The sequence below is a fragment of the Micromys minutus genome, assembly GCF_963924665.1.
Source record: "Micromys minutus genome assembly, chromosome: 19".
NCBI lineage: Eukaryota > Metazoa > Chordata > Mammalia > Rodentia > Muridae > Micromys > Micromys minutus.
Window position 1 is genome coordinate 7,112,697 of NC_137954.1, and position 15,525 is coordinate 7,128,221.

General features: G+C 40.1%; 1 protein-coding gene across 1 annotated transcript in view; it reads right to left on the reverse strand.

Moving 5' to 3' along the window:
* The window catches only part of PGAP1 (post-GPI attachment to proteins inositol deacylase 1), a gene marked incomplete at its 5' end in the record, with an annotated part of 63,854 nt that extends 56,520 nt beyond the window's left edge, over positions 1–7,334 (reverse strand). The window contains 2 exons of the mRNA XM_080932837.1: positions 90–243; positions 7,188–7,334. Of these exons, the coding sequence (XP_080788963.1) occupies positions 90–243; positions 7,188–7,334 (301 nt within the window). The remainder of the gene's footprint in view (positions 1–89; positions 244–7,187) is intronic.
* Between the last annotated feature and the right edge of the window lie 8,191 nt (positions 7,335–15,525).

The following is a 15,525-nucleotide window of genomic DNA, read 5'->3' on the forward strand; positions in this document are numbered from 1 at the left end:
GTCTATACCACTTGATTCCGGCAGTACGCACATGATTCAAAGTATGGATCTGAATCTCACTGCTTTAACTTCTTTCTTCCACTACCTACCTTGCTTATAGCTCCCGGCGTTACCAGGAAGAAAGAGAACAGGAATTCCCGTCAAAGGGAGGATTTTGTGTTCTTGAGCGTACGATCCTTCTCCATAAAGATACAGCTCATAGGCTGGGTAACGCTTTGTCAGTTTCCTTGGAAGTTCTATTTTCTACAGAAAATAATAAATAGGTCCATTTTAATCACTCTTATTAATACAACTCAGATTCAATGCAAACATAAATATCTCTAAAACGGTACAGTATAAAAATATGATGAATGCTATAAACCACACTCAATGCACAAAGTGAGTTCCACTTATCATTTTTCATACAGGGAATTATTCTTAAATTATATGGCTCTTGAATGGCATAACCTTCATAAAAGCATAAAGCACACAGAACTGAATCAGTCAAAATAATCCCTGACAAAGGCTTTATATTACCGGTACATGTCAAAAGTTTCACATAAACTTAACTGGAAATGCATTTAATTTAGAACCAGTTATCAATTATAATTTAAAATGTGGATAAGACCTTCCCATGATCAAATCAATTCCTCTTGCCATTTTAAACTACTTTATAAGGATTTTCTTTTACTTGGGCCTACCTAAACACCGTAGCTGCTACAACTTTAAGCAAAGCATGTTGTTGGTGGTGTGTGTGTGTGTGTGTGTGTGTGTGTGTGTGTGTGTGTGCACAAGTGTAGGATGTGTACACAGGCATATGCAGATGCATGTGTGTATGTGGAAGCCGAACGTCAACACTCAATATCCTCAATTATTCTCCAACTTATTTATTGTTTATTCTGAGACAGGATCTCTTCCTGAACCCAGAGCTCACACATTCAGCTAGATTGCCGGGCCTGACTCTGCCTTCCCAGCACTGGGATGACGGGCACAGACTACCATACCCAGCTTTTTATCCGTGTGCTGAGGATCAACTCAGGGACTGCCTCACGATTGCACGGCAAGCCTTTCGTCTACTAATGCATTCCATAGCCCCAAGAAGTTTGTTTGACAATGCTTTAACTATGATGGTTTGAACCTTACAACAAAGACTTGATCGAGACATGCATATTCTTCTTACCATAGATGTTTCATTAAATAACATTAGCTTCAGCTCGTGGACAGCTACATGAATTGTCAGCAATCCTTAAGCTATTTGCAAATCCTATTGGTACAACATATGCAAAGTCTTAATATCATCTCCAAAGCACAGGCATTTTTTAAATATGTATGTGAGTACACTGTGGCTGTCTTCAGACACAGCAGAAGAAGGCATCAGATCCCATTACAGATGGTTGTGAGCCACCATGTGGTTGCTGGGAATTGAACTCAGGATCTCTGGAAGAGCAGTCAGTGCCCTTAACCCCTGAGCCATCTCTTCAGCCCTCCCCCCTTAAGATTTATTTATTAGTATAGGCATTTATATTAAAGATGTAGCAAAGTGTGAACTCTTCCATTCCATCTTTGAGGCAGGGTCTCAGTACGCAGGCTCGGCTGGTCTACACTCCATCTTCCTACCACAGTCTCCCAACTGTTGGGAGTTACAGGAGTTCTTTATCATACCTAAAATTTCATTTCATTGTTTTATAATGGATATCATTAAAAACAAACCACTGTGCTAATAAAAAATTGAGACAGATATCAATACATCAATAACCTAGAAATGTAAATCATGTACATACTTGATAAAATTTTTACTATAGGAATTTCAAAAACTGTAAATATTGTTAATATTGCTGGTGAAACTCACTGCTCAAACGATAATTCTAATCATTTGTGTAGGTTCTAGAATATTCCTTTGAGGGTATTACCATAACCTTATCACAGAAGTACCTACAGGACTGTGTGCTTATTATTTAATAGGCTAGTGTTTTAAATTATCTTCTCCAATATATCAAACATAGAAAAATCAACTCTACCATTTGCTTGATAAGCACGCTGGCACTTCAAGTCAAATGTATCCCAATAATGATCACGCAGTAATGCAAACAAAAGTGAAAATTTTTATTTATTGGGGTACAAATCAAGCAAAAACAGAAAATATAACAGAATAAAGAAATAATTCCGTAGCTGTTCCCAAATAGGAACATAATTTAATGTGATGCCACATACATAGTTTTTCATTTAATACACAAGCTTGAGCTAAATTGAACATTAATCCAGAAAACAAGAAATTATCAGAAATACCTAAAAAGGCCAGGCAGTTGTGGCACAAGTCTTTAATCCCAGCACTGGGGAAACAGGGAGGTGGATCTCTCTGAGTTCAAGGCCAGCCTGGTCTACAGTCAAGCTCCAACAGCCAAGGTTATACAAATACAAAGAAACCCTGTCTTGAAAAACAAAACCATATATTATTTTTCCTCTGAAGATAAAAAGTAGGCAAAACAACATATGTGACATATTTTATAGGCAATTTCACTGTAAAATATTTATATCGTTAAAAATGAACAATATATACATATTCTAATACACAGGTGGGGTAAGTAGGGGAGGGAAAGGAGAGGAGGAAACAAGAAATGCAGGCAAATGACGAACTACACCCGGCAGATACAAGATGGAGTGCGTGCCAGGAGGACAGCAGGAGAGGTGACTGGTGGGCACACAGAGGGAAAGGAAGCACAAGGAAACAGCTACAGGGCTCCAATATAAACCACTTCCTATGGACTGACTAAAGTAAGCAGACTCACCCACAAGGACCTTTAGTGATGATCAATGACCTTTACATTAAATATTACTTCCATGAGGTGACCCTGCAGTCTGTTCTGCCTTGACTGGACCTCGGAACAGACTGTTTGCATTGCCAACAGATACCCCTCCCAAAAGACAAGCATTCTAACAACCGCTCACCTGCTAGGGAACACTGACTTTAAAAAGGCAAAGATCTTATTATGTGATGTGTTCTCATGTGTGTGTGTGTGTGTGTGTGTGTGTGTGTGTGTGTGTGTGCGTGTGCCTGTGTGTGTGTGCACGCGTGTGCGTGTGTGTTTAACATATATCTTTCACTTGTAAATGAAAACTATAAATACCTGATATCAATGGTTTCACCAAGAATAAACAAAATTATCAAAATAAATGCAGACATTTTAAAGTTCTTAGTAGGAGCGCTGAGCCCTTGACTGAGGCTATTCCCAAGAGTAGGTCTAAAGACTCCTGCTTGATTAAAACAGGAAGAAAAAAAAATAAAACAACTAGACAGAATTTAAGCTTTCAGACAGCCCTTTCTTCTTGTCATAAATCCAGTTCATGTTGTTACCCAAACATCTGACTAAACACATACCTCATGGATTTTCCTACTGTACACATAAGTAATAAAGACTTTAGAGAGGGAGCTTTTAAATTTTGATTCCAAAATCTACCTCACTCTTATAACTTACACATGCCAGTTTTTAGATTTTTTGATTAACGGATTTAAACTTTTTCAACTTCAAAAGGACAGACATTGAAAAAAACATCTCTTACCCATGGTCCTATAGCTGGTCAGTTTTCCCATCCCAGATGATAGCCAATGTTAATCAATTTACGTGTGCTGCCAAATGTAATCTGGATGTATACAGGCAAATATGTTTATAGATTATTTTTTTCACTTTTACATCAATAGTAATGTGCTATAAATGCTGATCAAATAGAATGTCCTGGAGCCTTCCTCCCTTCATATATGTTAGCCAGATGACTTCACGTATGCTAGCCAGATGACTTCATATATGCTAGCCAGATGACTTCATATATGCTAGCCAGATGACTTCATATCCAAACTCAGCTCTCCTTTGCCCCTCACTTCAGCTGGTTTTTTTTTAAGTTTTTTTTTTATGAGTACACTGTAGCTGTCTTCAGACACGCCAGAAGAGGGCGTCAGATCCCATTACAGATGGTTGTGAGCCACCATGTGGTTGCTGGGATTTGAACTAAGGACCTATGGAAGAGCAGTCGGTATTAACCACTGAGCCATCTTTCCAATCCTTTAGCTGTTTTTTATTCTTTGTGTTTTGCCTGCAGTGGTACCATAAGGCCAGAAAAGGGTGTCCGGTTACAACTGGAGTTAAGTGTGGTTGTAAACCACCAGGTGGGTGCTGGGAACTTAACCCTGGCTCCATGCAAGAACAGCAAGTGCTCTTTACTGCTGAGCCATTCAGCTCCTCAATCTAAATCTTTTCAAAAAGCTTTTGAAAACCCAGTACAAACATGTATATTCTTTCTTCTCTGAAGAGCCTTGTACAGTCTCTTGCTATATTATAACTGATTTTTATATTCTTGTTTCTCTTGTTAAAATATATACATTAAAGTCATAGGAGCTTATCATTAATTCCCTCTCGTGTCTAAATAAACATTAACATGCTTTATGATAAAAATATGGCTTATATATTACAGCATCAACATTTCCTTTCAGAGAGCAATCTTTAAGTCACACACATGAACAGAGCCAAATGAGCAGATGAGAGAAAACAACTCAGGTTTCTGCTTAAATTCTACAATTTGCCTAAAATTATGCGCAGCTGAACAACCGCTTGGTCCTTTTACTGGCTGGTCTTGTGTTGTTTTGACACAAGCTGGAGTTATCACAGAGAAAGGAGCCTCCGTTGAGAAGATGTCTCCATGAGATCCAGCTGTAAGGCATTTTTTCAACTAGTGATCAAGGGGGAAGTGCCCAGCCCATTGTGGGTGGAGCTATCCCTGGCCCAGCCCATTGTGGGTGGAGCCATCCCTGGCCCAGCCCATTGTGGGTGGAGCCATCCCTGGGCTGGTAGACCTGGTTCTATAAGAAAGCAGGCTGAGCAAGCCAGGGGAAGCAAGCCAGTAAGTAACATCCCTCCATGGCCTCTGCATCAGCTCCTGCTTCCTGACCTGCTTGAGTTCCAGTCCTGACTTCCTCTGGTGATGAACAGCAATATGGAAGTGTAAGCTGAATAAACCCTTTCCTCCCCAACTTGCTTCTTGGTCATGATGTTTGTGCAGAAATAGAAACCCTGACTAAGACAGCCCTATAGGCATCATAGAGCAAGAAGCTACAAATACTGTGGTAGACTGAAGATCTAACTATAAAATACAGTTAACTCCAAATAAAAGCATCTAGAAAATACAGGCAAAGGATGACTAGAGATAATAAACAATTTTAAGCTCAAACGTTCATTTTTGCAAAGAGTTTCAAATTCCTGTCACTTGAAAAAAAAAGAGGCTGTTTATCGTTCTCTGCTGACTAGCTAAGAAAGGCACAAAGAAGCAACTTTTAAAAAGGGAAAAGAAAAAGGCCTCAAGAAGGACGAGATGCCAGGAGAAGGCCATGCCACCTGCTGGACACCAACCTGCAAACCATTCGAAAGCTTCAGAAATACTAATCTAAAAGGCAACAGATAAACTATCTTCAGAACAGCTTTTCTCAGACGAAAGCCTTAATCATATGAAAGGCTCTTAACTTGGTATCTCAATTATCTTAAAATCTCAGTATTTATTCAAAAGGGCTCATTTCTATAGCTAGGCCTTAAATCTGTCTGTAAAATCGCATAATTCATTCAAAGTCTGCTAAAAAAATGTGTGCTAAAAGTTCCACCACTGCGATTATTACTGTACACACAAATTAGTAAGTGTCAAACTCCTAAACAGCAATTTGAACCAAAATAACTAAATACCCACTACTCAACAAAAAAAGCCCAATAGCTCTTCTGTCTCCGTGACACTAATTTTCTCTTTCTAGTCAATTTCATGAGGCAGAAGACACATCTGTGAGTTCCATCTGCTTTGTTCTCAACATAAAGGAAGGCAATCTCTACTACTGCAAATATTAAAATAGATCCCGTAATGTGGGAAATCTAAAATTAAGCGGAAGCTATTATTCGAGGATGAAATTATTGTTAACCATTTGATACAGTACTACACTAATGCGACCTGCTTGCTGAGTTCTCAAATTATTAAACCATAGGCAATAAAAGGGAATTATAATGAACTCTATTTTCAGTTTAAAAAAAAAACCTTAAATTCTAATGCACATAGAACATCACCATCAGTTTATTAGCTTAGGAATTAAAATCTCCAGGAACATCTGAAATGCAGTATTCCCTTTCCCTCATAACCACTGGTACAAAATCAAGGTAGGAACTCTTCTTCTACCAGAAAATGTCCACGGGAAAGGATGCTCTTCAGCAATTTAAACTTCAGTTTTTAAATGTAAATAAGAGGAGCATCAAACAGGCTCCCTCTGTAAGGACCTGTACACAGATAGAGTCCTGACTTTCATTCTTTATCGACAGAAAAATCTATGATGCTAAAAGTATACTAAGAATGCACTTTATCAAAATGTGTATATACATATATACATATATATATATAAGTTATTATAATAAATATTCCAAAACTAAGAGATTCGTTTAGAAATCGCAAAAATACCCAGAGGAAATTTCTCCTGACAGCTGTGTAATTTGTGATCATCTCTTTCTAATGCTGGTCATGAATGAAATTCTAGATTCTACTACGCAGAACAAATGAAGCAATTAATGAAAGCATTCAAACTAGAACAGAGGAGGTGGGGGCGGTGAGAGAGGGGGGCAGATCCTGTTAAACCCAGCGAGAAAACAAAATAAGACCAGAACGTGCAGGCAACAGATTGTAATAGATATCGTAATAGATCATGCCGTTCACTGACTGCTCAGAGGCATGCGAAAACACAGGTACACACACCCACGGACTCAGAACCTACAGAACAGGTGGATCCGCAAAATTCTCCACAAGAGGGAAACTAGATAGTTTTCAGCTTAATTATTCATCAGACCAGTCTTTCACTTCACCCAGAGGTAAAACCTCGGAGCCTCTTTTAAAATCAGCTTTGGCAACTCTGCAAGACGCTGTTTCTTTCCAGAAAAGCGAGATCGGACGTGCCCATCACTGGGCGCGAAGAGAAATCACGGGAGGGTCCGGAAAAGATAGTGATTGGGAAGAGGGACCGCGGCTGGCTCTCTGGGGGTCAGAAGTCGGGGTCCGGGGTCTAGGTGGGGGACGAGGAGTCGTGGAGGCGAGGACGCCCTGCCCAGCAGGAGGCAGGAGACTGGCTTCAAGTGCCAGGAGGGCTCTGACCCGGCGCGTTCCGGCTGAGCCTGAGAGGAGCAGGTGAGGGAGGGCCGTACCTGGTACTCGGGGTACTCGAACATGTAGCTCATGCTGCACTTATTCTCCTCGAAGCCGAAGAAGACATCCCACAGTCCCAGCGTCGCCAGAAACACCATGAAGACATAGAACGCCAGGTTCCAGAGATTGACTGAGTGGAGAAACATGGTGCAGCCGAGCGAGCGCCTCTACGCCCGGGGAAAGCTCCGCAGCCCAGACAGAGCGAGGGAAAGACGCCCGTGCCAAGCCGTGCCCAGCAGAGCAGCGCGCGCCTGCGCGGAGCCCGCCCGCACCCCTCCCCTGCCCCGGCCGCTCAGCGCGCCTGCGCAACTGCGCGCAGCCTGCCCGCAGCACCGCCCCCGGAGGCGGGGGCTGGGGGCGTTTGCAGCCCGAGCGCGGTGGTGCGCCGGAAAGATGGAGAAAGCGGAGAGGGCCGGGCTGGAGGGCTTGGAGAGAAAGGGAGGGGGGCCATGGGAGTGGAGGAAGGAAGGGAGAGGAGGATGGAAGCGCGGGATCCCAGAGGCGGGAGCGGGAAGGGCCGGGTGGGTATCCCAGGAATTGGCCAGTGGCTGGGATAACGCCCAGGAGTCCAGAGACTGTCGAGGATCCAGAGCCGACTGGCCAAGGGGAGCGGCACATCAAAGGCTTGCCGGGTGGCTGTCAGGACACCTTTCCCTGCGACAGTTTCAAACCCCATCCTGTTCAATTTCGAACCGCCTCGGTCCTCCGCAATTTCGCTTCAAGCCTTCTTGGATCAACTAGCTTGATTCCTGAGGAGACAAATGGCTTTCACAGACCAGCGGCTTGGGCCCTGTAGGTAACTACACTTAAAGCACTAGCTCATTAAAAAAATAAAAACACACGCAGCCAAAGAAAATCCTGTTCTTGGTGGAAGCCTAAATCACACGAAGTCTAAAAAACAGTATGAAAATACCCACCAACATGGATGTCCCTGACTTGAGGGGCTCACCAAGTCCCCCATATCTCTGGGGATTGGTTCCACAATGAAGAAAATATTGCTCAAGCCTCCACTCGTTCTCTCACGACTTCGTTCATTTTGAACAGTTTCCATTTGTCTTTACACAGAGGGGTTTTTAAAAAGCAGATTAAATCCATTCTTAATACTTGTAACAGCTTCAAAACGCTAAAATGTTGTGAGGTATCCGTCCTTAAAGCTGACCAGACAGTAGACGAGTGGTGTGTGTGTGTGTGTGTGTGTGTGTGTGTGTGTGTGTGTGTGTGTGTGTTTTGCTAACTTCAGAATTTTACTTAGAAGTGTCTTTGGCACTGACTCAATTTTATTTTATTAGACTAATTTTCTAGTATATGTTTTGAGGAAAGCTGGTATGATACATGAAATCAAAGAATTTCAAGACTGAAAAAGCAGCTTATTTATCTTATACAAAACTCTGCTATTCACATCTAGAAGGTAAATGGATAACAATCTTTTCTTGACCCCACACAGAAACGCTTGCATGTCTAAGCAAATACGCCTAGCTACAAGATATGGACTATTTGTAAAGAAAGGGAGGGATGGGAAAATGAACTGGTGAGCTGCTTTGAGGTATGGAAGGTAGATTTGGAAAGGCCAGAACATGTGAGGAAAGTCTGGGTAGTACTGAGTAGCAGGGCAATAGTTAGCTAGTAAGCATTTAAGATATGCCAGGTATGTTGTAGGAGTTATTTGTCCCATGCTGTGACAATTCCCTGGCACAAACAACCTAAGGAAGGGTTTGTTGTGGTTCACAGTTCCAGCTTATAGTCCATTGTGGTGGGGAATTTATGGGAGCAGAACCCGAGGCAGCAGGTCAGTTTGCATCTCTAGACAGGAACCAGAGAGAGATGCATGCAAGGGCTCGGCTTCATTTATTTATTTTTTCTCCATTTTTAACTGCCTTGGAAGTTAGGGTGAGTCTTTTTCATTTAGCTAACTTAATCTAGAAAAATCACCCCCAGGCACGTCTAAAGATTTGTCTCCATGGTCTTTGTAATTTCCATCCAGTTGACAAAATTAACCTTCTTCACAACTCCACCCCTTGTCAACTTGACAGTCAGTGTTACCTTTAAACAATTACTCCCCACCTTCTAGGACCATAGCCATTATGGTGCAGATGCGTTTGGTATAATTTCGAAAGTCCCCATAGTCGTTGACAGCCCCAATGCTACTGAAAAGTGTCTTTTCTGAAACTAAGGCAATCTCTTAACTGTGAGCCCCTATAGCAACAGAAAATCCATTACGTAGTTCCAAAATATGACGACACAGAGTGAACATTCTCATTCCAAAAGATAGAAATAAGGAAAGAAGAGACCAAATCCCTGCAAAGCAAGCATAACACTTGCTCATGATGAAATCCTGTGGCTTAAGTTTCCCTGCCCTCTCCTTCCCTGCTGTCTGAAGGACACAGGCCTCTCTTTAAACCTTATTTTGTATATGAATGTTTTGCCTGCATGTATGCAAGTGGTGTGTGTGTGTAGTGCCCATAGATACTAGAAGACATTAGCTCTCCCCTGGAAGTGGAGTGGAGTTAGAGACAGTTTTGGACTGTCACAGAGGTGCTGGGAACCAAACTCAGATCCTCTGTAAGAGAAGCAACTGCTCTTAAGCGAGCCATCTCTCCAGCCTCACAGCTTCTTTTGTGTGTCAGCTCCACAGCATGCATGCATCCTTGGCAGGCATTTCATAGTTCTGGCATCTCCCACATCCTGGAGTCTCCACTGCAACTTGGGTTTTGCTTTCATAGCTTTATGCAGTAGCTTCTCGGGGACTCCAGTCCTACCTGATGCCTAGGCTCAGTTGTTCTCTGAAACTTGATACAAGACTCTATGATCTCCTTAATCCTGCATATTACATATTTTCCCAACTAGTACCATATAGACTAGTGCCGTATAGATGGAGACTTGTCTCCTTGGACCTGCTACAGCAGCCTATACTTGCTAACCTTGGGGAAATACTTCCTTAGTCAGGGACTTTCCAGAAACAAGGAACTCCTCCAGCAGCGTTCTCAGTTTATTCTTTCTGCTTTCAAGTAAAGTTAAATTTTCAAAAGATGGAGCCTTTGGTGGGTGAGGTCTTGGTCTCATGGCATTTTTCTGTTGTTCCAGTGAGAAGCAGACTATTTCTCTTGAACAACTAAACTTGCTTTTAATGTGTGCATTGACCGCAACTTAAAACTACCCAGTCTCCTTTGATTGACAAACTATACTTTTAAAAAAGGAAAGATTCTGCCCACCTGTTGCTCTCTCTTTAACTGTGGATGCTAGCCTGTTTAGAAATTTCCTCTCTCACGCACTTGAGTCAATCATTTTGTTTGTTTGTTTGTTTGTTTTGCTCTGCTTTGTTGTTGTTGGTGGTGGTGGCTTGGGTGTTGTTACTGTTTAGGACAAGACCTCACTGGGAAGCCCTGACTGGCAGGAACTCTGCGTAGCTCAGGCTGGCCTTGAACTCATGGAGCTTTATCTGCCTTTGTCTTCCAGGCGCTAGGATTGCAGGTGTGTCTTACCATGCCTGACTAGTTAATTATTTTTATATTCAGCTTCACTTAAGTCCTTGGGAACATGTGCAAAATGCAGCTAGATTCTTTGCCTAAATATAGCATGAATATTTTCTACCCTTGTTTCCAACATAATTCTCGTCTTCCTCTGAAGTCTGAGAAATCAGATCTCCACTATCCACATCTTCCTTGCCTATAGAATTCTTAACTCCCACCAAAAGAGGCCATGTTGTTCTTCCACATCATCAAAGAGCTTTTCTAACCCAACTAGAAGAATTTTCCAACAATTTCTCATATGGCTCTTCTACCCTTTTGTAAAACATATTTATATGAAGTGGCCTTCACAACATTGATGGTTATAAAATCAAAATATCTATCAACTTGGAAAAATCTGAAGAAACTCCGTTGTACAGTTTAAAATAACCAAGACTTAATTTTTCTGCAAAATAAGCAAGCATATTTATCTTGTGTATTTAAATTTGCTTTTGTTTTTAAAAATAACAAACATATATATACCTAGGGTGGTGTGAAATTTTCTTGTGCATAAAGTGAAAAGGCGGTATGAGAAACCTTGTAACACAGGATGTGCACAGCATCTGAGTGCTCATTATTCCCATCTAAGTATAAGTGATTCTTTAGCCAGGACTACTAATTACAAACTAAAACCCCTCTCTCCTCAAGCTACTTCAGATCTGTGCTTCTAGAAGACATTGGACCAAAGTGTATCAAACTCTGGATACTGTGACTTGACATTGCCATCTACAAAGTTCGCCTTTGAAAACTGTAACTATGTGTCTGATTTTCTGTTGAGACACATTCATGGCTATCTTCATGTGTGGCCCACAGGCCATGGGTTACACACTTAAATAAGGACTTAATGAGGATTTAGAGTGTATAGGAGCAGGGAGATAAATTGAAGCTAGAACGCAGCAGAGAAAGGAACTAGAGTTTATCCAGCAAGTGTGGAACCATTCAGTGTCTGTCAGCTGGGATCTCCAGTATAGACCAGCCAGAAGTTGTAAACTTAGTCCAAATAGAAGGAATGAGGAAGAAGGAGGGTTTTGAAAAAAAAAATCAATTCATTTATTTCTACGACAAGGGGCAAGCATGTGTCACAGATGTGCTTGGCAGTCTAAGGACAGCTGTGGGGTCACTAGAGGACAACTTACACTAGTTAGTTCTCTCTTCACTATGTGACTTCCTAGGGATCAAACTTAGGTTGCCAGGCTTGGTAGCAAACAACTTTGTCCACTGAGCCATCCTGGTGATCTAGAAAGAAAAGATTTTGTTGCTCTTTCATGAAGAACGGCAATGCCTGGATAAGTACTGAGAAGTAGTTTGGTTAAATAATATGGAGAAATTCCCGAGACATATTGTTAATAGAAAAACAAGTTATAAAAATACATAGATAAAAATATTCCATGTTTGGTCATATTCTGTGTAACAAAAAAACACAGGACAACTAGAATGTCAGTAGAATAGAGGAAATTAGATGCTGAAGGCCAGAGCAGAAATAAACGTTCTTCTTCTTTTTTTCTTTACAACTTTATTTAAAGAGAGAGAGAGAGAGACATGTAGAGATCTTTAAGAGCATTTTGGAATAAAACTATATGAATATATTTTTGTCAGTACTTGATGTTTCTAAAGGTTTGATAGTATGCATTGAAATCTTACTAGTTACCAGAAGCATAAAGTACATGTAAAACAAAACGTAACATGGAAATAGTCAAAGTTTTCTTGGTGTGTATAGATTGAACATAATGATTTTTAAATACCAAGGTTTGCCACAAGACTATCTTCTTAGCTCTTGAGTTATTAATCATTTAAGGTCTAGGTGTGCCCCACTCTGAGAGGGTGCTATACACTTATTATTGATTTTTTTTCTAAGAAGGACTGAGGCTTCCACTTTTTGTCTTTTTGTTCTTTTTTTTCTTCTTTTTTTTTCTTTCTTTCTTTACTTTTTTTTTTTTTTTTTTTTTTTTTTTTTTTTTTTTTTTGAGCTTCTTATGATCTGTGAGTTATTTCTTGGGCATTCAGAGCTTTCTGGGGCTAGTATCCAATTATCAGTGACTGCATATTATGTCTGTTCTTTTGTGACTGGGTTACCTCACTCAGGATGATATTCTCTAGATGCATCCATTTTCCTAGGAATTTCATAAAGTCATTGTTTCTAGCAGATGAGTAGTACTCCATTGTGTAAATATACCACAATTTTTATATCCATTCATCTACTAAAGGACATTTGGGTTCTTTCCAGATTCTGGCTGTTATAAATAGGGCTGCTATGAACATGGTGGAGCATGTGTTCTTATTGTATGTTGGAGCATCTCTGGGGTCTATGCCCAGAAGTGGAATAACTGGGTCTTCAGGTAGTACTATGTCCAATTTTCTGAGAAACCACCAGACTGATTTCTAGAGTGGCTGTACCAGCTTACAACCTCACCAACAGTGGAGGAGTGTTTCTCTTTCTCCACATCCTCACCACCATCTGCTGTCATCTGAGTTTTTGATCTTAGTCATTCTGACTGGTGTAAGGTAGAATCTCAGAGTTGTTTTGATTTGCGTTTCCCTGATGGCTAGGGATGTTGAGCACTTCCTTAGATGCTTCTCAGCCATTCGATATTCCTCAATTGAGAATTATTTGTTTAGTTTTGTACTCCATTTTTTAATGGGATTGTTTGATTCTCTGGAGTCTAATTTCTTGAGTTCTTTGTATATATTGGATATTAGACCTCTAACAGATGTGGGATTGGTAAAGATCTTTTCCCAATCTGTTGGCTGCATTTGTTTTCTTGACAGTGTCCTTAGCCTTACAGAAACTTTGCAATCTCATTGAGTCCCATTTCTCAATCCTTGGTCTTAGAGCACAAGCCATTGATGTCCTGTTCAGAAAAATTTCCCCTGTGCCTATGTGTTCTAAGGTTTTCCCTACTTTCTCATCTAAGAGTTTCAGTGTACCTGGTTTAATGTGGAGATCTTTGATCCACTTGCACTTGAGCTTTGTACAAGGAGATATGAAAGGGTCTATTTTCATTCTTCTGCATACTGAGTGCCAGTTGAACCAACACCATTTGTTGAAGAGGCTGTTCTTTTTCCATTAAATGTTTTCAGCTCCTTTGTCAAAAACCAAGTGACCATATGTGTGAGAGTTCATTTCTTGATCTTCTATTCTGTTCCAATGATCTACCTGCCTATCTCTGCACCAGTACCATGTCGTTTTTAACACAATTGCCTTGTAATATATCTTGAGGTCAGGGATGGTGATTCCTGCAGAAGTTTTCTTGTTGCTGAGAATAGATTTCAATATTCTAGGTTTTTTGTTATTCCAGATGAACTTGCAAATTGCTCTTTCCAACTCTATGAGTTGGAATTTTGATGGGGATTGCATTGAATCTGTAGATTGCTTTTGGTAAGATGGCCATTTTTACAACGTTGATCCTTCCAATCCATGAGCATGGAAAATCTTTCCATCTCCAAAGGAAATCAAAGGGATAGAAATTGGAAAGGAAGAAGTAAAAATATCACTATTTGCAGATGACATGATAGTATACTTAAGTGACCCCAAAAATTCCACCAGAGAACTTTTACAGCTGATAAACAACTTCAGCAAATGGTTGGATATAAAATTAACTCAAACAAATCAGTAGCCTTCCTCTAATCAAAGGACAAACATGCTGAGAAAGAAATTAGAGAAAAAGATACCCTTCACAATAGTCACAAACAATATAAAATACCTTGGTATGACTCTAACTAAGCAAGTGAAGGACCTGTAAGACAAGAACTTCAAACCTCTAAAGAAGGAAATTGAAGAAGATCTCAGAAATAAACGTTTTTCAAGCTTATTTCAATTTCTTTTTATTTTGAACCCCCCAAATACAGCAACCAGTCAAAAGCAAAATACTTTTTTGAAATGGCTAGACTTATGTTGTATTATTTTCTCTGGATGATTGTTTGCCTGCATATATGCATGTGCATCATCTGAAACGAGAGATAGGGTGAACCTCATAAATGCTCAGAAGCAAACTGGGGTCCTTTGATAGACTAACAAACACTTTCAACCATGAAGCCATCTCTCAGCCATAGGAACAAAATAATTAAAAAGCAACTACATAAATAAAAGTTAATTGAGATAATTAACACAACTCCCATAAAACTTAGGGCTAAAGTGCATCTCTTCCCCCAAAATACTTTTAACTCAAAGAATTTTAGACGCAGGACTATGTATGTATCATCAGTATATTAGTGAGATACAGTCTAAAAACAAAAGGAAAAATTAATTTCAAGGTTTATTATACATAGTAATAATATATGGTATTATTTTAGCATTATTCTCTTTATACTATAGGATAAAGCAAATTCAATAAACTGCTACTGAAAATTAATAATTTAGTGCAAAAGAATAAAGAAACAATAAAAATGCAAAAGAATTTTTAAAAAGGTGATATAGCCCACTCCTGACATGTAGAGAACAGACTACCAACCCAAGAACATCACAAAAGAACATATCAAACCATTTATATTTTAAATATGTCTGTGTTTAATATATTTACCACTTTTATTCAATCCAAAACTGATATTTTTATAATAATTTTAAAATATCTCAATATATTTTACTTTCAAAAAAGATAACAATAACCCATGCAGAGAATATATTGAAAACATATATCACTGTGATACCAGGGAAAAGGAATTAGAGATGGCTCCGTGGACGAGACGAGCCGTCCCATATGGAAATAGGAAAACCAGAGGGAGGGCTGTTTCATGGGAAAGGTGTATCCTGTTTGTGAATGATTTTAATTGGACGTGTCTAGAAGGCAATGCGTCCCACAGGAACAGTCTTCAGGATCTATGGCGAGGTTTCAGGAGC